This window comes from Psammomys obesus, unplaced genomic scaffold, assembly GCF_907164565.1.
Source record: "Psammomys obesus unplaced genomic scaffold, mPsaObe1.curated_primary_1811, whole genome shotgun sequence".
Taxonomy (NCBI): Eukaryota; Metazoa; Chordata; class Mammalia; order Rodentia; family Muridae; genus Psammomys; species Psammomys obesus.
The window spans coordinates 1,080,388-1,107,642 of NW_026596176.1; the positions used below are offsets into that span (position 1 = coordinate 1,080,388).

General features: G+C 42.1%; 1 protein-coding gene across 5 annotated transcripts; it reads right to left on the minus strand.

Annotated features, from left to right (window-relative positions):
* Positions 1-1,565: 1,565 nt before the first annotated feature.
* On the minus strand, positions 1,566-19,948 carry LOC129667937 (leukocyte immunoglobulin-like receptor subfamily A member 5). 5 transcript variants are annotated; one of them, XM_055595688.1, is made up of 8 exons: positions 19,844-19,948; positions 19,019-19,067; positions 17,479-17,793; positions 15,250-15,754; positions 6,749-6,784; positions 6,280-6,564; positions 5,656-5,958; positions 1,566-1,827 (listed from the first exon to the last, which is right to left on the minus strand). In XM_055595688.1, the coding sequence occupies exons 4-8, from the start codon at positions 15,251-15,253 to the stop codon at positions 1,688-1,690; spliced, it is 768 nt and encodes a 255-aa protein (XP_055451663.1). In that variant the 5' UTR covers positions 15,254-15,754; positions 17,479-17,793; positions 19,019-19,067; positions 19,844-19,948; the 3' UTR covers positions 1,566-1,687. The 5 variants fall into 5 exon arrangements, with proteins under 5 accessions (XP_055451663.1, XP_055451665.1, XP_055451666.1 ...); XM_055595690.1 differs by lacking the exon at positions 19,019-19,067; XM_055595691.1 differs by lacking the exon at positions 6,749-6,784.
* Positions 19,949-27,255: the final 7,307 nt, after the last annotated feature.

Sequence of the window (27,255 nt, forward strand, 5' to 3'; positions counted from 1 at the left end):
GAATTATTATCTTGAAAAAAAAACACAATTTGGGACTTCCAAGAAAAGCTCTATGGGGGATAGAGCACTGGCCACTCTTTCAGAAGACCTGAGTACGATTCCCAGCACCTGTCCAAAACTGCTTGTAACTCCAGCTCCAGAGACAACCAACACCCTTGGCCTTCAAGGGTACCTGCACTGATGTGCGCATACTCACATGCACACACACTCACACAATCAAAAATAATTCAAAACAAGTAAAGAGAAAAATCTCTCTATACATTTATAGCATCAATGACTTGATAATATTAAACATATACATTTCTTCTTCTAAATTACCAATATAACCTATACCGTAAACATATTTGTCACCTGTGTTTCCTCCTACTGCCTTCACTTTCTGTTGCTACTGATTTGGTAAAAATATGATGTTACTATCTACTCTCTTAGCAAAAATACTCTTTGAAATAGGGTTTCACTTTGGTATTCATGCTGGGTTTGAATTCATAGCCTCAAAAGACTTTGGCTTCAATGTCCTGAGCAATCTGGTACTAGGTATGCACCACCAAGCCTGACTGCAGGTCTCTGATTATACCAAACACTTCCATTAACCATACAATATAGTATTCAATTAATGCAAAGAGGATGTCTTATGCTGTTGTTAGCCAATGAGCAAATCTGGCAGTATTGCAAACAAGTCGCTGTATTAACATACCTTCGGAGTATCCTTTCCTTTATTCAGCTAAATATTCTGCAGAATGCTGAGCATGCCCAAAGCTTCCCTGTCACTCTTCCATGACATCATTGTGTTCCTGTCTGCTGTATTTATGCTACAAGCCGTGCATGCTTGAAGGCATTTCTCTTCATGACAGAGACCATCTTAGTGACACACACTGAGCATACCCACATGAAAGCTCTCTTCCATTACTGTTATGCTGCAAGCTGAATATGCCAAAAAAGCTTTTACTGGCTATATAGATTTTGGGCCATGTGCTCCATTCCACAATCTTGCTGGAATGCCCAAAATATATCTACAGTCTTCCTTTATTGTACCTTACATCCCTAAAGCTCTTTCTGACATGAGTATGTATGGACTCCCTAGATAAAATCCCCATGCCTCCTTTCTTCTACACTTCCTCTGCTCTCAGTTATCTGCTATGCATAATAAGCTTATGTTTATGCTTTGATTTCCTGGCTGTGTTTAATTTTGTATTTTCACCTACTAAATGTGGTTCAGTTACAAATCAATGAGTCAGATCAAATGTCCTGCTTAAAGGCTCATGGGCTTTTTGCTATTAACTGCCAACTCAAGAAGACATGAAGAAAGGTGTCTGCCCTTTTGACCCCCTGCATTGCTGGCAATGGGTCTTGAGTTGGTATACACTCCATTTTTTTTTTTTTATCCATTAGTAAGTTTATGTGCTGGCATCTATTTAGGTTGTTGCCGTTCCTCGGTGGTTGTGGATATTATTTTCACAAACATGAGCATGCTTGAGATCTTGAGATCAATACACTCACATATGAACCTAAACAGGGAAGTACAGAATCTTTAGGTAGTTCTATTTTAAATGTATTTATTTTGCTAATTTATTAACTGTACAAGAGAACAGGTTTCAACATAATAGTTTTGTGTATTTGTATCATTGTGCATTGCTTGTATTCTTCCTGTCATTCAACTATCTTCCATTGCGTGAGTCCTCTTTCTTGCCTAAATATAACCATTATGCTCTGATGTCCTTCTCTGCATACGGTAAGCATGAATCAGCAGAATTCCAAGAATCACCAGAACCAAAGCAGCCAAAGTGATTCGAACGATATTCTCCACACTGTGGTCCTGGGAATGTGAGTCTGAGAATTGGACAAAGAAATCACAGAGGTCAGAGCCAACTTGAATGTCCACACAGGGTACATGCTTTCTATGGATAAGTCTGTACCCTCTGTAACTATCTATCTTCATCTCAAAGGATTCTCCTTGGTTGGGAGTTTTAGTATCAGACTTCTTCTCTTATAGACTGAGCTGTTCCCAGGAAATACAGAAGAGCAGGAGGATGTTCATCCTGATGAACACATTCTTATATCTTATTTTTGTTAATTAAGATAGATTCTTAATGAGCACTCTCCCTGATATATCCAGTTTCCTCCTGATAATTCAGCCCTGCTATCCTTTGTGAGCTCAGAGTTCATGAGAAGTGGTCTCGAAATTCAGAAGCAGTAGCACCCTCTTAGCTCACTGCTCTAAACTCTAAGTTCTCACAGGAACATGCAAACTAATTTCCACAGAGGTAAGTTACCACTGATTCACCAGTCAAACACTCAGAGGCTATGAGTCAAGGACCAGTCCTCAGTGCCTCTAGGACAACATCCATACAAAACAGGAAATGCAGATACCCTGGAACTTCATAATTCTTTGAACCACTCAATTAACTGAGCCTCATAAAGTCATAATCACAGTGCACCATACAGAGAGAGACATAGATACACACACAGGCATATGCAAATTCTAAGTGCTGGTAACACCGATGGGAAATACACCATGCTTCTACAGACAGAAATGTAAACTCGGGCCTGGAGCAATGGCTTAGTGCTTAAGATCATTTACTGTCTTTGCAACAGGCTTACAACTGTCTGTAACTCCAGTTCTAGGGTATCTGATGCTTCCTTCTGGTGTCTTTGCACACTGCATAAGTACGAAAATTGAATCTGAGTCCTCTGGAAGAACAACCAGTGCTCTTAACCACTAGGCCTTTTATCCAGCCACTAGTTTTGAAACTTTTAATAAATAAGTTCCTGGGTAAGTCAGCTTAAGGTATGTATTTTTTATTCTAAGAAGAAATGAGACCAATCTTGTTTGGGTAAGATTAAATGGCATGTATAAATTTATTATAGAAAAAAATTTTTGTGTGAGTTTGTGTATGTATGTGTGTGCATGTATATGCATCTAGTGATTGCATGTCTTCTTCAGTTGCTCTCTACCATATTTGGGGAAGGAGCAGGGTCTCTAACTGAATTTGAGTTTACTGATTCATCTCGAGTAAGCAAGCAAGCCCAAGGGAGCCTCCTCTTCTGCCTCCCTAGATCTCGGGTTACAGCTGTGCTACACCTTTTACACTGACACGGGAGATCCTAACTCAGGTCCCCATGCTGAGCCATGTTTATAAAAGAGAAATTCTTGTGGCTAGAGAGATGGTTCAGTAGGTAAGTGCACTGGCTGCTCTTCCAGAGGACCCAGTTTGATCCCAACACCCATATGATAGCTGTATTATAGTCATGACTGGCTGTAACTACTGGCTATCTCAGGGTTGACCTGTGTGGGCACTGTATGTGGTGCAGATTTACAGTTCACAGCCACCTGTAACTTCATTGTCAAGGGGATATTATGCCCTCTCCTGGCCTCTGAGGGAGAAGCACATACAGAGTGCACAGACTACATGCAGGTTATTCCCATACATATAAAAAAATTAAATCACTTTTAAAGGCTCAAAAACTAAAGGAACCAATGTACACAAGAATAAACAGAAAATGTAAAATAGAAATAAATTGGCTTTTGCATACAAAAAAAATGTCAGGCAGTGATCCCTTTAGCCACCCTGGTGAGCAGCTATACAACCCCTCCCACATCTCAGTTGTGCACTGGGTATGGAGGCCAGGTGAGTTCAGAAAGGGCCATGAGACCGGTACTTATAGCATGGGATGCCTCTCTCAAAAGGAGATGTCTTCTGGGTACCTCAGCCTCACCCACAACAAGACCTCACTGTGACCACTGTTGACCTGAGCAGCCATATCTCCTGATCTGAAGGGACCCAGGAGAACACTCCAGACATGAGGAGGGACTGCACCCTCACTCTTGATAGCTGGGTAGAAGAGCTGCTAATAGAGTGCTCCTGTGTCCTGACCCATACGCACCCAGGTACCTGTGTGCTCTCTGACATCACACCCTGCTAACGTGGTTATTATCCCTCCTTCTCTTCCAAACCATAATTCAGAACTGGTTGGTGCCAGTGTGTCATACAGTACACTGGTGACTCTTAGGGAAGAAAAATCTGAATGGTTTTTATGACCAGTGAAAGAGGAAGGCTTCTAAATGAGCAGGTTTTCACAAACATTTACTATCCCCATACTATTTTTGTGTCTCCTTATCTGAGACTTAAGACTGATGAAGAAAATCCCATGATCCAGCTCCACATGTTCTGTTTTTTTATCTTTTTATAAAAGATTAACTTTTTAAGTTATGTCTATATTGAAGCTGGGTGTTGTGACACATTCTGGGTACCAGAAGTATGCATATTTCTGTGAGTTAGAGGCCAGCCTGGTCTATATAGAAAATTCCAGGCCAGCCAGAGCTACATAGAGCGACCCTGTCTTAAAATACAAACAAAACAAACAAACAAACAAACAAAAATGGTGTGTGTATGCGTGCATGTGCAGTTACCTACAGTGCAAGAAGAGGGAGTTAGATCCTGAAACTGGAGTCACAGGCTGTTGTGAGCTGTTATAACTGGATGCTGGAAACCAAACTATCGTCCTCTGCAAGAGCAGTACACCCTCTTAACCAATAAAGCTTTCTCTAGCTTCTGTTTCTTTGATATGTACAGAAGCAGAGAGGGTTTAGGTTGGAACAGGTCTATAATGAAACCCCAGGTGCTCAAAAGCTCAGAAATGAAGGGTCTTTGGAGACCATGTCCAAGCAGTTCCTTTTGTATAGATGGGGTCAACAGTGGCAGGAGGGAAACAGCTTTCTCACCTGTCACCTCCCAAGGTGAAGTTAAATTAAACACAGATCCAGTTCCTGTATGTTACACAGAAAGTTGAAGTCACAGTGATCCTAAAGAATTCTGCCTCATAATGCTGAGCTGGGATTTTGGGTCTTAGACACAAGAAGAGACTGATTGTCCCAACATTGGAAAGACAGAAAGTGTCCACAGGGCTCTAAGACAAATGGGATGAGATCAGTCTCTTGTAATGATACATTAGATCCTGGCTGCATGGGAAGGAAAAAAAAATAAGGAGGTGCCATAAAGAGGAGGATAGGAGAGACCTCACCAGGGCCAGTCTCCAATAACCTAGGTCTCTCTATTTTCCCAAACTCAGTTCCTCCCAGCAATTGCCTGTTTTCATCTTCTTCCCTCCCTAACACCCTCACTGTTCAAACTTAGCAATCACCTCCTTGGTTCCCCAAGCAGAGCCTGTTTTGAATCTGAGTCCTTGACTGAGTTTTCCAGGTTTCTCACTGTGCTTAGAGTAAGCAGAGGTTCAATGGGGTGTGACCACTCCAAGAAGAGATGTGTACCACAGCACCCATACCGACCCCTAAAGAAATCATTCACAGGACACTGAGGAAAGTCGTGTTCCCATGCCTTAAACAGAGTACGGCTGGTGACAGGGGGACTCTGTGGGGTTGGCTTCTTTCCAGGGTACAGATCCTGATGGACTAGCAGGGAGGGCTTCCTAGACATCATTAGAAAGAAGATGGGCAGGAAAGGAGCACAAGGGAAACTTGGGCACTTAGTATCCTTTCCTGAGGGTGGCACTGCCTCTCAAATTTGGTCCCTAGCTGGCTCAAGGACCCCAAGTGTCTCTTAACCACATCCCAGTTTAGTTCCCCTGAAAGTAAAGACTAATGCAAATGTATGGCGAGGGGAACTCAGAATTATTATGCCAATGATGGAGCTTCCTCACCTGACACCAGGAGCTCCAAGGGATCACTGGATTCTGACCACGCATATGGATTGATCTTGTAATTGCCATAGCATCTGTACGTCCATTTCTGGCTGAGTGTCACAGGACCCACAGGGAACAGGGCCTGGAACTGCCTATTGGGTACATGCTGTGCATGTATTATCCTGGATAAACTGTGTTCTCCTTCCTCAGTCAAAATGAACCTATCATATCCCATCGAGGAATCACACTGAAAGGTCATCTTCCCTCCTGAGATTTCTGCAGAGGTAGGCAAGACTGAGAGGGTGGGTTTTCTGTAGAATCCTACAAGAGAAGAAGGCAATCAGGTGTGGTGGCACACAGCTTTAATCCTAGCAATCGGAAGGCAGGGTTGGTGGATCTGTGAGTTCACAGCCAACCTGGTCTATATAGCAAAGTTCAGGACAGCCAGAACTGTATAACATTGTCTCAAAAAGACCAAAAGAATAAAAGGAAGAGGAGGAAGCTGTAATGTGTAAACTGGCTCATGCAACCCACATTGCCCTTTAGAAACTGGAAAGAGAGAGAAGAAGGAAGGGAGGGAAGAAGGGAGAGAGAGAGAGACAGAAGAGAGTTGAGGACTGAGATCCCTGAGCGTCCCCTTACCTGTCACCACTAGCTCCAGTGGGTCGCTACGCTTGGACCAGCCAGCAGGGCTCACATAGTAGCAATGATACCTCCCTGCATGACGATCTGCTAAGAAGGAGATGGTAAAATTGACCTTGTTTTTGTTCTTTGGTGAAGTCTGTCTATACAAGGGTGACGGGCTTCCTTCTTTATCCAGATGATACTCCAGAGCCTCAAAGATTCCCTGACACCAGATGCTCACAGTTGTCCTCCAGGTGACCACAGAATCTGGCTCAGCCCAGATGGTGGGCGCAGCGATGGTCCCTGAGAAGAAACCAGAGGCTTGTTCCAAGGACACTCATCTACCACATTCTTGTTATCCATCCCAGGATCCTCCAGCCATCCTCAACATCAGCCCACATCTGCTGTTTCCCATATCCACCTCCTGGGTGTGACCCATTGTCCCAAGTAAGGTGGAGGAGCCTGAAACAGCTGGAAATACACTCACCTGCCAGTACTGCTTTCTCGTAGCCCAGACTCAGCCCTGAAAGAGATTGTCCTGTGAGAAGTTTTTCCTGAAAGCTGAGGAGGCCCTCTCCTACCCAGAGCTTCCTGAGGCCTTGGAGTCTCCTCATGGGCCATGTCTTGTCCATAGGATGGGGTCTTTCCCAGACTTAGATGACTTTTTCCCCTTTTTTTTACATCTCACCGAGGCCGAACAGGACTGTTAGAGTGAGAGTCATGCTGTCTTCTCTCACCAGTTACTGTTCTGCATGCAGTTTGATGAACAGACAGGCAGGGTGTGGCCTTTGTTAGCCTGAGTTCCTGGAGACAAAGTTACCGCCTCACACAAAGAGGAACTGACCACCCCAGCAACTTGGTCTTTGTCTTCCTAGGGCTTGGGCACAGGCAGTGATGGCAACAAGATGTTGACACCTTAGATACAAAGTCATTCTCTTCCAAGTTCATGTACATCTGACTTCATGGTCCTTATTTCAATAGTAATCAGGGTATAAACCTCTTAAGTGAGCATGGCTGAGACCTGGTCCTTCCATCTCAGAGGGTCATAATGAGGTCTCCTTCATCCTGTCGTGTATCTACATAGCATCCTGAGGTCTTTACCATGGCCAGCACCCTCCAAATCCTGGAGTTATTTTGAATAAAATGCAGGTTTTTTTTAAAGGAATCCACTCTGCTTCATTCTGGGTATGAAGCCAGAGGGATGCAGAGGGAAAGGAAAGGAAACAAATCTAGTATTAGGGCCTTGTGTGAAGGTTTCATCAACTAGTCCTTTCTCTTTTACCTTCTTTTCTTATCAAATTGCCCTTGGTTTTTGGGCTTACAGTCTGGACTCCCAAAGCCCTCCAAATCCAGGTTCAAGCAGTTGTCCTCAGTAGAACAAATAGATGGGCAGAATAATGAAAAACAAAGGGGGGCGGTATTCAATGTGACAATATTGAAACTATCTGATTTGAAAAAGGATATTAACTTCCCAGAATGAGGCTGTGGTTTTGTTGCCCCAAACTTCCTCCTTCTGACTTCTTCATTTCTATAAGCCAAGATGTTACAGCTCCTCTTCACACTTCTCCATGGACTGGTCATACCATTCCTTCTTTCTCATCCCCACCCTTTTGTTCCTTCCTCATTTTCTCTTCTCTCCTGACAACAAATCCTCACTTGATAATGTCTGCATGCCCAGACACTAATGCTCACTAGAAGAAATTTTCTGGTTTCCACTTGAAACATGGGAAAAATATTTATCAATGGCCTCCTTCCCATACTCTTCAAGGTGAAAAGAGTCTGACGTCTCCTCTCAGGTCGGAAAGATCATGAAGTACAGAGGCATTCTTGTTTTCAGAATAAGACATGAGATACAGGAGTGTTGGCGATAGGAGTGACTCGTCAGTGCCCTCCACCTGCCCTCCTTCTACACAGGGACAGAAGATGCCATACTGCATGCTGGGTAGAAAGGCTGAGGCAAAAGCAGAGGTGCAAAAGCACTGTTACACAACACAAACTACACTCAGCAAATTATTAATCAAATTTTATTCTAGAAATTTTATCAAGGAGGCTAGAGAGAAGGCTCAGGAGTTAAGAACACTGCCTGCTCTTCCAGAGGACCAGCATTTGATTCCCAGCACCTATACTGAGTGGCCCACAACTGGATGTTACTCCAACACCAAAAGAGATATGGCAGCATATTCCAGCCTCTGTGGACAGACAGACAGACAGACACACACACACACACACACACACACACAGCGCATTTCCACAGATAGGCACACATTAATAAAGTTCTTTTTTATAGTTCCATCAAAGATGTAATGTTTGATTGTTGTGACCTCTGAAGCATGGTGTGACTCTATGGTGGTTTCATCTATTTATGTATTTGAACACTTGGTCCCCAGTTGGTGGCATTGGATGGGGAGATTACGGAAATTTCAGAACATGGAGGCTTGCTGAAGGAAGTAGGTCATTGGAGGTAGGCTTTGATAATTTATCTTCTTGACCCATGTTCAGTTGACTCTGCTTCCTGGTGGACTGATGAGATATGATCAGCCAGTATCCTTCTCCTCCAGGCTGCTGCCACGTGTCCTCTCAAGTTTGGAAGGTCTAATTCTCTGGAACCATAAGTGACAACAAGCTTCCTCCATAAGTGGCTTCTGATCATATCTTATCACAGCAACAGAAAAGCAACTAATGCAAACCTCTTTCTGCTATACGGACTCTATGTTGTGGGTTTTTATTTCATTTTTCTTACTGAAAATTCATAAAATGTGAATGTAGACATTAAACACTTCAAAGTATGAATTCAATAGCATTGAGTAAATTCTCAGTGATACACAGCCACCACCAGAATCTAGTTCCTAGACATTGTCACCATCCCCATGATGAGAACATGATGTCCACAAAGCAGTCACTGCCTTTGTCCATGCCTCAGTTTGTGATTCCTGCAATTGTGAAACATGTGTGTCTTTTCAAATTTAGTTTCTAAAACTAGTTTGTAAAGATTTATTTTTATTATTCTATATAACGTGCATGTAAGGGGAAGGTGAGCACATGAGTGGTGTACCTTAGAGGCCAAAAAAGGGCATAAGATCTGGAGTTACTAGTGGTTATGACATGGAAGAGAGCCAACCCCTAACACCATTAATGACACTCTGCTATGCTTGCAGTCAGGAGCCTAGCATAGCTGTTCTTTTCAAGGTTCCACCCAGCAGTGGATGAAAACAGTAATACTCACAATCACGGCCACACATTGGGCTGAGCTCAGGGAGACTTCTGGAAGAATGTGAGGAAGGATAGAAGGACACAGAAGGAACAGGAACTCCACAAGAAGACCAAAAGAGTCAATTACTCTGAGCCCACAGGGGCTTGCAGATACCACCAACCAAGGACCATATATGGTCTGGACCTAGGTCCCCTACACAGTGGACAGCTTGGTCTTCGTGGGTCCCCTAGCAAGGGAAGTGGGGGATGTCTCTGACATGGACTCTCTTGCATGCTTTTCAATCACTTGCTCCTGGCAGGGCTGCCTTGCCAGGCCACCAAGTTAGAGGATGCACTCAGTCCTGATATGACTTGGTGCTGGGATGGGTAGGTTGTGGGGGCTCCCTTTTCTGAGAGGGAGGGGGGATACAGGAAAGAGGTAAGGAAGGTGAGACCAGGATGAGAGGAGGGAGGGGACTTTGTAAAGTTAATTAATTAATTAATCAATAAAATTTAGAGAAACAAACAAAAAACAAGTAGTTATGATGTGGATGCTGGGAACTGAACTCCAATCCTATGCAAGAGCAATGCATGTTCTGAAGCTCTGATCCATCCCCCATATTCTGTCCTTACTTGGTCCCCCAATGTTCTTTCCCAATCCCCTATTCCCATGCTGTTCTGTTTCTTCTTCCCCCAACTTCCCCCTTCTGTAAACGAGTCTTATGAATGAAATGCAGAGTAAATGACACTGTATATCATACTCTGTTATTGAGAACATTTCAGTCATCTTATATTTACTGAATTATTATAGGGTGCCATGAACCGACCCAGCTTATTATAGGGTCCCACAACCGTGGGAGAATCAGGGTTTTTGGATACTCAGGGAGACACAGGTTAGGCAGATTGACAGACAGAGGCCACACCGAGGAGTGCTTTTAATCTGCTGTAATTTTACTGAAGTCAAGCTAATAATTTTATAATGATTACGTGAGGCAATACCTTAAAGTTGGCATACTTCCCAGAACATTTAGACTTTTACCAAGAATACAAAGTTTATATTTTAACATAGGGCAGTGACCACAAGAAATCTTGGCCTGAGAACTTTTGATCAAAGCAGACAAAGGAAAAAAAAACTCAAACTGTAGCTTCATTATTGCTAACCAATGAAGACGAAAGTCAGGAGCTAAGTCAGATACCTGCCAAAATCTTTCTCTGCGTCAAAATCTAAATACACCTTTGTTAACCATCCTCCCATATGTCTTGCTAAAAATTTACGATCCTCCTTAGAGATAAGATGCCAAGGGGAACACGCTCGAGCCAGCTGTACTTTCCCATGCTCTCTTTCCCTAAAGAGGAGTCCACTATTTCTTTTTCTATTCTTGTAATGCTTTCTGATACTGAATCTGATTTATTACTTCTCTTAAGATTATTTTTCTTCCATTCTATTCTTGTTAAAGCTTTTAATAATCTATCAAAGATATGTTTCCTTGAATAGTTAATTGTGCTGTTCCAAGAATCATAGAGAAAGATCAAAAGTCTCATTAATCCAACCCTGCAATCGAGAAAGTGTAGAAATCTCAGAATATGTCTTTTTGGCTTAGGTGGCCAGGGGAAACACTTTTGCCAGGGACCTTCACGGAGCATATTCCCGAAGAAAACGTATCTCCCGTCTAGTAGCACAATCTATTGATATGCTACACTGACGATACTGGAGTGGGTGTAGCAATAGGGTATATCACAACCTAATTCCTGCAAGAATGAATGTAATGTACAGTATATTGGTAAATTGGCATGTGCTGTTGAAGCTTGTTGGAAACTGAACTCTGGTAGTGTAGGGGATTCTCTTGTGCCAGACACTAGCATGTTTATTGTGAGTGTCCTGCAAGTGATTTCTCTTCTCTAACCAACATAAATTATATTGGTATTTGTGTCTGTAGTTATAATATACATAAATAATAATGTACATGTAATACATTTCCACAAATAAAATAATTAACACATTTTATCTTTTTATTTTCTTCTATTATTATCTTATACTGTATTAATTGCCTGTCTCATTGCTGCAATAAAATATCCTGTCAAAAGCAATGTAAAAGAACTGAGAAATGCTTGCAGATTAAGAGTAGTTGCTGCTTTTGCAAAAGAAACCAGGTTCAGTTTCCAGCATCCCATATGTTGGGTCACAATTGTTTTTAACTCCAGTTGTAGAGGATCTAATGTTCTCTTCTGACATCCAAGGACACCAGCCACACATGTGATGTACATACATAAATGCAGAAAATGTATTCATAAAATAAAGTAAATAAATCTTTTGAAAAGAAACCTAGGGAAGGAAAAGTTTGTTCTGGCCCAGCATTCTGGGGTACAGTCCATCTTGGTGGGAAAATTATGGTGGTAGAGTATTGAGCAGCTGGTCACATGGTATCCACATGGCATCAGGAACCAGAGATGAATGCTGGTGCTTGGCTCCCTTTCTCCTGGTTATACAGTAAGATATTCTAGCCCATGAGATGTTGTTCCTATATTTAAGATGGGTCTTCCCATCTCAATGAACCTAATCTAGATAATCCTCATAGATATGCACAGAGGCTTGAGTCTGTGGTAACTCTAGATATTGTCAAGTTGACAATCAGTAGTAATCACAAGCCATGTGGAACAAATTGTTAAGTTTAGAGAACAGTTTTTTAAATTGTCTACTTTATTTTATGGGAGTAAATTACAAAATATTAAGAACATGGATGGCATTTGGGCACCATTTATTGGATCTAGTGGTGTGTGTGTGTGTGTGTGTGTGATTATAGAAGAAATAAATTTGAAACATGATAATGAATTTGAGTTGGAGATGTGGAGGAAGACATGGAAAGAGTTGAAGGAGGAGATATGATGACAATACATTCTAATTATGTACAAAATTCTCAAAAATAATTTAAATGAACAATATACCAAGGAGAAATGTAAGCATCACTCCAAATCACTCCAAAAACTTTGGATTTTCTTCTAGTGAGTTGATATCCATTGTCTTAGCTCCTTTTCCATTGCTGTGCTAAAGACCATGACTAGAAGCAACTTGGGAAGGAAAGGATGTATTTATCTTACACTTCCAGGTCACAGTCCATCACTGCAGGAAGTCAGGACAGGAACCCAAGGAACTTGGAGGCAGGAAATTAAGCAAAGGCCATGGAGGAGTGCTTCTCACTGACTTGCTCCCTATGGCTTGCTCAGTCTGATTTTTTTATATATCCAGGACAATCTGCCCAGAAATGACACCACCCACAATGGCCTGGACTCTCCCACATCAATTGCTAATTAAGAAAATGATCAACAGACTTGCCTTGTGTGGAGGCCAGTGTTATAAAAGCATTTTTTTCAATTAAGGTTTCCTCTTCCCGAGCGACTCTAACTGTGTCAAGCAAATATAAAGATAACCAGAAAAATGACCCCTTGTCAACCTGACACACAAACACATTACTGTTAAATCCAACTTTTCATTTCCTGTTCATCCCTAAAATAGCATATTAATATTATAATATAAAACATTGCAACTTTTAAAAGTCCTTCAGCCTTTAAAATTTCTTGCCAGGTGTTGGTGGCACAGACCTTTATTCCCACCACTTGGAAGCCATAGGCAGGTGGATCTTTCTGTGAGTTCAAGGCCAGTCTGGTCCACAACAGGAGTCTAGAACAGCTAGGGTTCTGTGACACAAAGAACCAACCAACCAAACAAGTCTATGACTTTAAGAGCTCAGTCTCTAAAATATCCATTCTCTTTAAAGTTCAAAGTCTTTCTAAAATATCTAATGTCTTCAAATGTGGTCTCCCATAAAACCAAAATCAGTTGCATACTTTCTTATTCCAGGAAAGAAAAACCAGTGAAGCAAAATCAAAGTCCAACAGTGTAAAGCTTGGTGTCAGACATTGATAACACACAACTTTCTGGGCTCCAATGGGCTCCACTTCTCTGACTCTACCTTTCACAGCAAATGCACCTTCTCTTGCCATGCCAGCTCCACTCCACAACTGCCATCCTTGGTGTTCACCCCATGGTATGGGCATCCCCCAAATGCTAGGGTATCCAAAGCAACTGGGCTGAACTTTGACCAATATCCTCTCCTGAAATGTCTTGGTGCCAAGCCTTAACTTCTCTCCTATGATTCCCTCAGTCCTGGGGCTTCTTTTCCAACTGGGGATGCACCTTCACCAATGGCCTTTCCAGGCCTGTGCATCCATGCCTGTCTCCAGGTTTATGCTGTAAGCTCCTGCATTGACTTTCCTGAACTATAACCTGAAAGCTGAAACAAACTCTCATATCCCCAGATTGCTTTTGGTTGTGGCCACAATGATAAAAATCCTATGATACCAGTTAAATCTAGAATGGCCATATCGTATCAGAAAGAATAATGACCTTATTATTACTTATATGTGGGACAAGTGTGGCATGAAAAAATATGTAATGTGCTGAAAATGGTGTCATCTGGTGGGACAGTTTCTAGACACACAGTAAAATATTATTCTGGAGATTTCTGTGGTGATATTTTTAGGTAGAATTAAATTAAAACTTTTCAATCTTCCACTGAAGCAAATCACACACACCCCATAATGTGAGTGTACCAACTCTTTTTATGTCAACTTGACACAAGCTGGGATCAATAGAGAGGAGGAAGCTTCAGTTGAGAAAATGTTTCCAATAGGTTGTTGGCAACCTATAGAGATTTTCTTAATTGATGAGTAATGTAGGAGGTCTCATCCCACTGAGCTTGGTGCCAACCTTAGCCAGTGATCCTGACTTCTAAAAAAAGCAGGCTGAATATGCCATATGGAGTAACCCAGTAAGCAGCACCCTTTCGTGGCCTCTGCATCACTTCTGGCCTCCACATCCCTGCCCTGTTTGAGTTCCTGTCCTGAGTTCTTTCAGTGATGGAGTATGATGTTCAAGGGTAAGCAAAATAACCTCCCATCAAGTTCTTTGTGGTCATGGTGTTTCATCACAGCAATATTAACCTTAACTAAGAACGTAAGTAAGCTTCATCCAATCAGGTGCAGGTCTGGATGAAACAAGAAAATGCTGTTCTCTAAGCTAGAAGAAACTCTAGTAGCAGACAGCTTCTGCTCTGCATATCAAGAACTCTGACTACTACAATAAGTGTATCTTCTTAATAGAATAAAAATTTCTTAAAACCTGATAGATAGAGGTATTGACTACACAAAATGACAAATGCAGTAAATGAATTGTAAGTTCCCATGAGAAAGGGGTTAATTTTGACTTATGCAAGATATAAGAGATATAAGAAATGTCTATTCACCGCAGTTAAGCAACTGGCAGATCAAAGAAAATATTCTATGCCAGTTCAGCTTGGTAAACCATCAAGTTGCTTGGGGTCTCTTACAGAAGCATGTCTAAAACTATTTTCAAAAACACAGTAATTCCAAGGTAACTACACAAAAAAGTTTTCCTAAAGCTTTACATATCCCACTCCCAGAAACTGTGCACTTCTTATATGATCCTTGGGACAAATAGGACCTCATGAGCCTCATGAAATCACAGCCACTCTGCTTCAAGACCCCAGCAATCATGCTCAACCTGTAGGAAACAGCTACATTACAAGCTGACAAAAGCCTGATGTGTTATAAACATTCTGATTGTACCTGTAGTGTACACTCAGACAATGAAAGAAGATGTATAGTCTAGACTACTCCAAGTCCACAGCTTCCCTGTTAGTCTCCTCTCCCTTGGCCTGGAGTTGGGATAGGAGGAGACTGTCTTGTGCACAGAGCAATATTTCAAGTTCTATTTATACTCACCCATGCCTTAAGCTTCTTTGCCTCCTGCTAGATCCTACGTCTTTCCGTGGGTATGTCCAGAGTCTAGATGCCTCCCATTGTGCTTTTCTCAACAGGATGCAGCCTCAACAGGGTGCCTTTCCTGGTTGCTGTCCACAGTGCTGATTGATATGTTCACATTTTGTTCTCGGTTCAGCACCATGGTCAGAATCTACAGGCTCAAGCTGCTTCTTCCAAGTTCTGCCATCTCAGTTGGACTATGCACCCAGGCTAAACCAGGTTCTTCTCATACATGTAGTCTTCCTGACTGACCTTCATAAGAAGTATGCCATTGGGTTCAGGATATAGCTGAGTTGTCAAAAATGCTTGCATACTATGGATGAATTCAGGGGTTCTAGCTTAAGCATCACAAAGACTGAGCCTGGTAATCCCAAAATTCAAAAAGTAGAAGTGAGAGAATCGGAAGTTCAAGGTCACCTTCAGCTACTACATAATGAATTCTAAGCCAGTACAGGTTACCTAAGACCTTGAAAAGAGGGAGGGAGAGGGGGAAGAAAGAGAGAGACAGTGCATGAGCATAATCTTAAAACAAGTAAAGATATGACCATATTTAACAACAGTTCAAATTTCTCTCTATACTCCCTGGATTCTGACTAGAGGGAGAATTCAGAAGTTCAGTTGTGTCCTTCTTCCTCAAACTATTTTCTTTTGTTAATTATACAATACCACTGACCTGGTGAGCATAAAAATATTTATTTGGGACTCATTTTCTGATATTATATTGAGTCCACATCTGCTGACAGCCTTCTCTCTGTCAGAGTCTTTATGTAACATTTGCTATCAAGTGGTGACAGACTGGGAGCACCTGACAGATCCAGCCAAACCAGCTAGATGCGGTGGTGCATGTCTGCAGTCCCAGAACTGGGGAGGTGGATTAGGAGTTCAAGCCACCTTCCGCTCGTAGCAAGTTTAAGGTCAACCTGGTGTACATGAGACCCTGTCTCAAAAAGTGAAGATAAAAGAGAAAGAGGCAGAGAAACAGACAAAGTCAGAGACAAAGACACAAGAAAGGAGGGAAGAACTGAAGGAGCAAATAAAGGAATGAAGGAAAATAGGCTAGTGAGAATATGAGATGAGTAAATGTACTAGTAATCAGTCCTAAAACCTGAATTTGATCACCAGGACCCTCACGGTGAAAGGAAATAAGTAATCCCTTCTGGTTGTCCTTTGACCTCTGTATGTACACTGTGGCATGGGCATGTGCTCAAAATGTGTGTGTGTGTGTGTGTGTGTGTGTGTGTGTGTGTGTGTGTGTGTATGTATGTATGTGTGGGTTGGGGGTGTAGACACAAATAAAAGCAAATAAATGTAATTTAAAAGTTTAAATGAAAAAGGAAGAAAAGAGTAAGGAAAATAAGTCAATTATTGATGTACTTACACTAAACCCATTTGCAGGGTGTGAGATCCAAGAGACAGAAAAGGCTTGGGAGAATGGATATTACCTTCCATTTTGGGTATGGTAAGTAAGAAATTCTTCAGGGGACAAAGGATATTTGGAATAGACAGGGTAGAGTCCAATAGAGGAATAACAGGTATAAAAGGGTGAGTCCTAACACTGGAAACACTGATCCCATGGTTTTCTTTTTATTGATGTGATAGAACCCTGACTGAGGTGGAGGTGAGGCCTTGTTAGAGGAGGTGTGTTTCTGAGGGTGGCCTTTGAGGTTTCAGCCCAGCCTCCTCTCTCTCTCTGTCTCTGTCTGTCTCTCTCTCTTCCTATCTTCAAAATGGACATAAAATGTGAACCCTTAGGTCTTTCTCCAGCATCACTCCTGCATGCCACCACACTCCCTGCCATGAGGACCATGAACTAACTTCTGAAACTGTAAGCCAGCCCCTAACTAGATGCTTTCTTTTACAAGAGTTACCTTAGTCATGCTGTCTCTTCACAGCAACCAAACAGTAACTAAGACAATAGCCAAAAGCAAGTTGCAGAGGAAAGAGTTTATTTCACCATAAGGATTGTAGTCCATCATCCTGGGAAGCCAAGGCAGTGATTCAAGCAGAGCCTGGAGGCAGGAACTAATGCAGAGACCAGGATGGAGAGTGCTGATAACTGGCTTCCTCCTTCTGCCTTGTTCAGCCCAATTTCTGTTACCTCCCAGGACCACTTAGCAGGGTGGCACCACTCACAGTGGGTTGGCCCCTCCCACATCAATCACTAATGAAGAAAACATGTCACAGACTTACCTACAGGCCAGTCTTATGGAGACAATTCCTCAATTAAGAGTCTTTTCCCAGGTGACTTTAGCTTGCATCCAGTTGACACAAAGCCAACAAGCACAACTGTCTCTTCTCAATACTCTAGGCCTCCAAGACTTCTGAACATGTTTGTATCTCAGAAGTGAGCAACTGAGTCTATACCTCTTAAAGTAAAAGCAGAAGTCCAAGGCCCCTTCAGGAAAGGTGTAGGCAGGCAACCTAGACACCATAGGTCAGACACATCCGTGTAAGACGTCAATTTGGGAGTTGTGATGTGGCACGTTAGACTGGATGAGGACTCTCCTATAATAACGCGAGAAGATAATACATAAGGCTTTCAAAGCCACTGAGGCAGTGTACACCAGCTCTAAGATGATGTGGTCTGAGACACCGCCCAGTGGAGAGACAGAGAGAATATCACTTTTTAAGCCCACTTGAGGGCAGCATTGTTATCCCGGATACCAGTTAGTTCTATGTTGCCAACTGGGTGTGAATCTTCACAAAGCCTTCTTCAGTTTTGAGTCTCTGGTTCTATAGAAATGCTGGATACCCCTAAAATTATTTCAAACATTCATTTTTCAACTCAAAACCACAATCAGAAGACACACTACACTTGCTACAGAAAGAACAAAAATTAACAAGGGTTGGTAAGGAGGTGGAGAAATCAGAACCGTGCACTAGGTGTGGTGGCACAGGACTGTAATCTCAGCACAAGGGAGACAGAGACAGACACATCTGTTAGTTCGAGGACAGCCTGCTCTATGTGGTGAGTTCCAGACAGCCAGGGGTACATATGGAGACCCTGCTTCAAAAATAAAAGGAAGGGAGAGAAAGAGAGAGAGAGAGAAAGGACGGAAGGAGGGAAGGAAGGAAGAACAGAAGGGAAAGCTGGAGGAAGACAGAGAAAAATAATTTGGAACTTTAGTGCACTTCTGGTAGGAATTGAAAATGATGTGTGGAAAATTACTAAAGATCTTCAAAAATTAAGTATTGAATTGCCAAACTGGATCTAGCAATGCACGCCATTAATCCAACACTAGGGAGGCAGAGGCAAGCAGATCTCTTGTGAGTTCAAGGCCAGCCTAGTCTACATAGTGAATTCCAGAACAACCAGGCTATGTAGAAAGACTTTGTCTTTAAAAAAAATTGAATTGCCATATGATCCAGTCATTTCACAAGAGAATGTAAAGCAAAACAGGATAAGATATGTATATACCAATGCTAATTGCAGTATTGTTCACAAATGCTAAAAGATAGCAATGACCCATCAATGATGGATCGTAAAGAAAAATGTGATTATATATGTATAATGGAATACTAGTTAGTCCTTAAGAAAATCCTGAGCTGTGCAGTGCTGGCTTAATCCCAGCGCTGCAGACACAGAGGCAGGTGGCTCTTTGTGAGTTCAAGGCCAGCCTGGTCTACAGAGCAAATTCCAGGACAGCCAAGGCTATACACAGAGAAACCCTGTCTCAAAAAAACAAAATAAAAAAGAAGAGGATCCTGCTACGCATTGTAATGGACAAACCTCAAGGACATTTATGCTGAAAGAAACAAGCCATCTCCATGCTTCTCCCCTGAAAAAGAAAATACCACATTATTCTACTCATAAAAAAGTATTTAAATGAGTTAAAACAGTAGAGACAGTCAGGTTGTGATCCCCAGGTGTTGCCACGAGTTCAAGGCTATCTTGAACTAAAGAGTAAGCTCAATGCCAGCCAGTGTAGGGAGAGGCTATCTCAATAAGTCAAAACAAAAAATAAATCACCATTGCAGAAAGTAGAGGTGATTGCCAAGGGTGGGGGGAGAGGGGGGAGTGAGGGTTAGCAGAAGTTGCTTAAACTGTGACTAGTGCTTTTAACCACAATTTTTTAAAGCATTTGTTTTCTGCTTTACTGAGAAACAGGGATACTTGTGTGGGGTGGAGCCAGGAGTCACAACCCAGACACCCTACACCCAAGCATGCAGGACTCTTGCCATAATCCTCTCTGCTTGAACTCAGAGTCTGGCAAGAAGCCCCTGAGGGAATGGAAAAAACCTCACAAAACATTCAGGGATTGTAGCCATCATCTCTTGCTCCTTCCCTACTTCAGATTTCCCGCTTAGTCCCAAAGCATCCAATGCTCTTCCCAGGCCCTCAGTGGGCTTTCAGGAGCTTTTCCTGGAATGAAAAGTAGAGAGGGAGGAGCTTCACATTGTTCACATTTTGGGACAGGAGTAGTGACAGAAACCTCAGCTGGAGGAGGAAAGCACCTCCGCTAAGAATAGAGTGCTGCAGACAGATGACTCACCACAGAACTTTGACTCTCTCCTCCTCCGCCCCACTCCATTGTCTTTTTCCTTCCTTCCTTACCCCTCTCTTTGTCCTGTGTTCTCATAAAGTCTTTTTGTTGCTGGGCATCCCAGTCTTGAGCTACTCTGGCTGTGGGAGGCCCACACCTAACAGTGAGCTGCATTCCTTAAGCCCAGGCACTAGTCACTGCAGACTTATGGCCTCTAGCTTTATGGACTTTGGTATAGGCCCTGCCTAGATGACTCAGTCTGGCTGATAGGATGGAAAGATAATATAGCATGTGCAGAACACACTTAAAGAGCAATTTCCTTATTTATTTCCTGTTGACTTGCTTGGTTTTTGAGTCACAGTCTTGCTGTATAACCCAGGCTGGCCTCAAACCTGCCATCTTCCTGCTTCCTGCTCAGAATACCAGGATTATAGGCATGTGCCACCATATCTAACTAGAACGGGGCCTTGCATTCAGCAAAATCTCAGTGCTGTCCTACTATCCTCCTGGGCTAGGATGGGCCAGCTTCTGTTTCCTGCCTCCCTCTGAGGCAGAGTTCTTTCCTTTCACAGAGACCATCCTAAACAGCAGGTGTCACAGAGCTTCCTCCTTACCTTTATCTTGCCTCTTTACCCAGAGGGTGCTCCCCATCCTTGGCCAAACCCTCTGTAAACTCTCTGCACCTGAGCCAATCACTGTGGGATGGGCCCCAAGCCAGCAGTGTGCTTCTCAATTTGAATAAATTAAAATAATTAAATCAATCTAAAATTCCATATTCTCAGTCCAACTAGCCACAGGTGACCATCATCTTAGACGGTGTTAAAAGTCAATGTCATCATTCTATCAGATGAAAAAATTCTAGAAAATTCTATCAGACTGATGTTTTATGTGTTTGTTTGTTTTACCCCTGTTGGCTGTCTTGGAATCAGTTTGTAGACCAGGCTGGCCTGGAACTCAGATCTGCCTGCCTCTGCCTTCCTGAGTGCTGGTATTAAAGGCATGCACCATCTTGCCCAGCTTCTGATTTATTTCTTAATTGCTCCTAGGTGACCTCTCTTTCTGTACAGACCATCAGCCTTCGTAAGTAGAAATCTTGCTCACACAAATTAATTATACCAGATGCAAAATTTTACCCAAATCAAACCAAAACCACCTTGTGACTCAGTTTCTTCCTATTGTAAAGTTGGAAAGATGTATCCATGTATCTTGTGTATCATTGAAAGTTACTCTTTGAAAGGGGAACAGGGCTGCCAAGATGACTCAGTGGGTACAGGTACATGATGCCAAGCCTGAAAACCTGAGTTCAATCCCCAGGAGGACAGAACCAACTTCCTTCCACAAGTCTTCCTCTGACCTACACACATAGCATACCATACCCCTCCACATGCAGTAAATGAATAAAAAATGTTAAAAATAACATTTTCAAAGAAGCTCATTTTTAAGGTAATATAACTAGAAAAATATATTTTTATTTTATTCTTTGAAATTTTCATACACTATACAATGTATTTTGAACATGTAAAAAAAAAAGAAAGGAAGGTGAATGGAAAAACAAAGAAATAAATAGAAAGGAACATAACTGATCCCAGGTATGGTGGAGAAAGTTTATTATCGACATGTGGGAGAGCATAGCCAAAGGCAGGGTCATCTGGGAAAGCCCAGAGTAGACATGACCGTGAGCCATGTGGAGGAGGGGTGAATTAAGAGGGAGAGAAAGAGATCAGGTGCAGCAACTAGGAGGCCCCATGGTACAAAGAGGGTGGGTAACCGGAGCGGTGGGATTATCCAGGGAAGAGCAGTCCATCGGGGCTGGAGTAGGAGCCAGGGGATAGAAGCCATGAGAACCCTGTAACAAGTAGGGACTGAGGAATGCAGGGAGAACCTGGAGGACAGTGTCCGCTTTCATTTGTTAAATAGGCACCTCAGCCATTAGTCCCAGGTTTGAAATATAACAGAAGGAAGTAAAAGAAACAGAATAGTAGCTAATGTATCCAGATTATAGAAGAAGAAAGAAGGAACTTGTTTTGACCCTATCCATCCTATCTCCCTGCCCTACCCTTCCCCTCCTGCAGGGCATCCAGTGTCTTTACTCTCTTTTCTGCAAGCCTTTCACTCTCCCCACACCAATCCTGCTTCCACCCACTCAGCACTAAGAGCCCAGATCCTACCCACAACCACAGCAGTTCTCTGGACTGTTACTATTTCCTCTGAACCTTTTGTTTAGTTTTGGGTTTTGTCCTTGGCCTGATTTTGAGACCCTAGGATTGTCTGGTTTTGTTTTGTTTTTCGTTTTTTTTGTTGTTGTTGTTGTTGTTTTTGTTTTTTTTCAATAGGTTCAAGCCAAATGAATAGCAGTTTCAGACCTGAATCTTTTTTAAAATCATTATAACTAAGCTCAAACACATCTTTATTAATCTGAATAGGAACTAGGGCAATTCACACGCTTTTGCCATGGGAAGTTTGTTTATTTCTTGGCATAGAAATCTGAGTTTCAGGACTTGAAGAGTCCCTGGAAAGTGTCTCCGCATCCTGCGATTTGTGAAAGTGTTTCCCTGCAAAGTGACGGAGAAGCTTGAATATGTGGTAAAAAGTTGATGAGGGTTGAGAAGAATGTGGCACATGAGGCAAAGCCTGAGTTCAGTCTACAAATCCTATAGTAGAAAGAGAGGCCTCAACTCTCCTTTATGTCTGTATATGAACTGTGGCATGCATGTGCTTCACACATGAACACACTAATAATAATTATAATACATTGATAACATTATGGATGATGTAATAATATTCATTAATTTAGTTGCTTTATAACTACATTGATGAAGAATGAATTCAGGGCTATCAAGATGGCACAGTGTACAGGTGCTTGCTGGCAAGTCTGACCTGAGTTGGATCCCCAGGACCCCATGGTGGAAGAAGAGCCACCTCCCTACAATTGGCCATGAGTCTCCACACATGTGCTATGGCATGTGCACACACCAATAGATGAATGAGTAAACTGAATAATGTATTCTAATATCACATGACAAATGTCAGCAACGCCACACAGAAACACACACACAACTGAAATTATTTTTGCAGTGACCAGTCCTCTTTCAGCATCCCTGTAATTATAAGGAAGAGATTTAAGATATTTTTGGAAGGTTTCAGCCTTACATAACTCTCATGCTATTGTGGGTTTGTTTGTTTGGTTGGTTTTTGTTTTTGTTTTTGGTTTTTTTTACTGTATAGACCTGGCTGTCCTGGAGCTCACTTTGTAGACCAGGCTGGCCTTAAACTCAGAGATCCACCTGCCTCTGCCTGTCAATTGCTGGGATTAAAGGCATGTATCCTCACCACCTGGCCGTTTGTTTGTTTTTTTATTCTTTAGTTTTGTAACAGTAAAGTTCATGTTCTTTTTCTTTTAAATGTGATTTTATGTATGAGGAATGACTCAAAAATGAACTAAATGTAGGAAAGAAGCATAGCAAGCCATAGTCTCATCTTTCTTCCTCTTTCCCTTCCCCTACCTCCTCACTCTTAAAATACGCCCCAGACTGGCTTATGACCTGAGGATGACCCTGAACTCCTGATCCTCTTGCCTCCTGTGTGCTGGGATTCTAGGCTTGTGCCACCACACCTGATTTTCCAAAATCATCTCATAAGATCTCTGAGTATTTAAAGAGCACTGGGGGTTCTTTTGAACACATTCTATATGAATGTCAAATATCCCAAAGATTTTCCTACTCATGCATATTTGGAATCAGTGACCGTGTTGTGATCTGAATGTCTCTATCCCACACACACTGAAATTGTCACCCCCAAGGTTATGAAGAGGGTAGGTTAAAAAAAATACTTAAAATCATTATTATTATTATTTTGGGTTTTTTATAGTTTGTTTTTTGTTTTTTGTTGTTGTTTTTTTTTTTCTGAGATAGAGTTTCTCTGTGTAGCACTGGCTGTCCTGGAGCTCACTCTGTAGACCAGGGTGGCTTCAAACTCACAGATATTCACCTGCCTCTGTTTCCAAGTGCTGGGATTAAAGGCCATGTGCCACCATTGCCTAGTTTCAAAGTGCTTGGAATTCGTGTCCTTATAAAAGACACCATTGCCTCTCAGGCTTTTTGAGGACCCAGGCCCAGCTCTGTTCTGATCTTGGATTTCATGATTCCAAGATCAGATTCCAAGACCCAGGACACTGAAAAATTAAGTGTTGTAGCATCTGTGGTGGCACATATCTATGCACAGACCACTGGGGAGGCTGAGTAAGACAGGAGGACCGAGAGTTCAAGGGTAGCCTGGGCTGCAGAGTGAGTTCAAGGCCCATTTTGTGATATGTTGTTATAGAAGAACAAACAGAGCAAGCCTAGAAACACTTGAGACGTGCGAGAGGTATGGAGGAGAATCTCAAGGTGGGAGCCTGGGGACAACTGCTGAGCTTCCACAGCACACAGGGTGACCTTCCTAACAACAACAAAAAAGGACCCAGCCCCACAGAAATGTGGACTTATTCTCTAACTGTCCACCAACCCCCTCCCCCAAACAAATAAATTTTAAGATGTATTTTTTATTTTTAATTCATGCGCATGCATGTGTGCCTGTGTGTAAGTATATGCACATGAGTTAGGGTATCGACAGAGGCCATAAAAGATGACACTGGATTTCCTGGAGCTGGAGTTACAGGTGGTTGTCAGCCACCTGACATGGCTACCAGGAACAGAACTTGGGTCCTCTGCAGGAACAGTACATCCTCGTAAGCACTGAGCCACCTCTCTAGCCAGAATAAAAAATAAAAAATAAAACTTTTCAAAAGGTGTACAAAATAGCATGTACACATAAACCTAGCATTGATCGAGCTGAAACAGACAGGTGGGGGGGGGGGGGGGGGGTTTGCTGGCCAGGCAGCCTATCCAAATATATGACTTCAGTCAGTGAGAGATGATGTCTCAAAAATCATAAAGGTCTGGAGAGATAGTTCTGCAATTAAGAGTTTTTGTTGTTCATCCAGGGGATCTGAGTTTAGGTCCCAGCACCCATATATTGGCTAACAACTGTCAAACTCCAGTTCTAGGGGATCCAATGCCTTCTTCTGTGCTCCAAGGGCACCAGGCATGTATGCAGACAAAAAAAAAATCATATGCATAAAAATAAAATAAGTAAATCTTTAAAAATTTAAAAAACAAAATAATAATAACAATAGCAACAACAATAATAATGTGGGTATCAACCTGACACCAACCTCTGACCTTCACAGGAGCATAGATGGCTAGTATATATTGTACACATATGTAAGAGAGAGGGAAAGAGCATGAGGGAGAATAAAAAAAAAAACAAAAATAAAGTTATCCAGCCCCAAATAAAAACATTTGAAAGTGAAAGGTTCAGCTCAGTTTGGAAGAACTCATGTCAGACCTTGCACAGACTGAACAGGTTGTATTCATGTATTTAGGATTATATGTTTATGTGTATGTAAACATGTAACAACAACTGAAGAAAAAGAAACCATGAATTTGTGAGAAAGAGTGGTGCTTGAAAGAGGTTGTAGGGAGGAAAGGGAAGGAGAAAAATAATGTAATTATATTATAATTTCAAAAAATCACTATGAATAATGTTAGTAATAATAAGATGTGGACTAGATTGGGATCACTAAAGCCTTATTAGTTAATGATTCCCCCACAAGAGAAAAGATGTATCTGTGTATCTTCAATGTCACTGAAGGTTACTTTAAAATAATAATAATAATAATAATAATAATAATAATAATAAAAAGAAGAAGAAGAAACAAAAACAGGCAGTGGAGGTACACGCCTTTAATCCCAGTACTCAGGAGGCAGAGGCAGGAGGATATTTATGAGTTCTAGATCAGCCTGGTCTACAGAGGAAGGTCTAGGACAGCCAGGGATATACAGAGAAACCCTGTCTTGAAAGAAAAAAATCAAAAGAAAGTAAGGAAGGAAAGAAGAGAAAGGAAACAAATAAAACTATTTTTTAAATGAAACAAAATAGTATCAAATGAGTCTAAACCAACGAAAGAAGGGAAGACCTTTCTGTGACCTAATCCTCCCTATAGGTAGTTTATCTCACTGCTCGGCCTGGCCTGGCCTCCTCAGAACCTCCCTTCTTCACCTGACCCCAGCCTTGCTTTCCCCGACTCTGCCCTCTTAAGCCTGCTCTTATCCACACCCCAAGCCATCTTTGGGTTTTTATTAAATCCAGCAATCCTGTTTGTTTTGTTTTGCTGTCTTTGGCCTGCTTCTGAGACTCAAGGATGGTGTGCAGCCTCCTGTCAACCCCCTCCTCCACCCCTTTCTCCTACTACTGTAAGAGCCTTGCCCCAGGCTTTCATTCCATGTTATCACTCAAACTTTGTACCTCAGGAAGACTTTGCCCTAGGCCTTACCAGCTTGCTTTTTCTTTCTCTGGGGAATCAGCCTCATAATCCATGACTTTTAGTATTTAGTGCAAAAGAAAAGGAGCCTCTTCTCTAAAATGATTAATTGCAAATGGGGACTTCTGGGCATTAAAGCAAGCTCCAGGCACTTCTGAGCTTGGAGCCCTCGGTGGCTTCACAAAGAACATATTTTTGAAGCTGGCCCTGTCCTGTTCCAGCCTATGACATCCTCTAGGATTAATGGTTCTCAACCTTCCTAATGCTGAGACCCTTTGATACAGTTCCCCATGCTGTGGTGAATCCCAACCACAAAATTTATTTTTGATGCTACTTCAAAACTGCAATTTTGCTACTGTAATGAATCATATTAGAAATATCTAACATGAAACCCCTATGAAAATGTCTTTTGACCCCCAAGGGGGGTCCACAGGTTGAGAACCACTGCTCTAGGATGATCTCTGAGGGTCATTGAAGTAGGAATGAAAAACATCCTCACAGCAGCTCCTGAACCCCTGCATGGGTCACCTCACCTCATGGATAGGAGTTGCTTGTGAGGGTCTGAAGAGATGGCTCAGAGGCTAAGAGCACTCGCTGTTCTTCCAAAGGTCCTGAGTTTAATTCCTAGCAACCACATGGTGGCTCACAACCATCTGTACTGAGATTTGGTGCCCTTTTCTAGTGTGCTGGCCTATATGCAGACAGAACACTGTATACATAATAAATAAAGAAATCTTTTTTAAAAAGAGCTACTTGTGTACATTGCCCCGTTAACCTGTGCATTATATATTGTAACAAGATATTTTTGCAATCTTCATGAAATATAAAAGCATGCACACCTAGAATAGGTAACTCAATAAAATCAGAAAACAGCCAGGCATGACGGCACATGTTTAATTCCAGCACAATCAGATCTCTTTGACTTTGAGGCTAATCTGATCTACACAGCAAGTTGCAGGGAGCCAGGGCTACATAGTGAGACATTGTCACCCAGCTATCCAAGTTACTGAAGTGGGAGAAAGGGAGTTCAGCCTGGGCTACTTAATGAGAGACCCACCTCCCTCTTCTCATCACACACACACACACACACACACACACACACACACACACACACACACACAC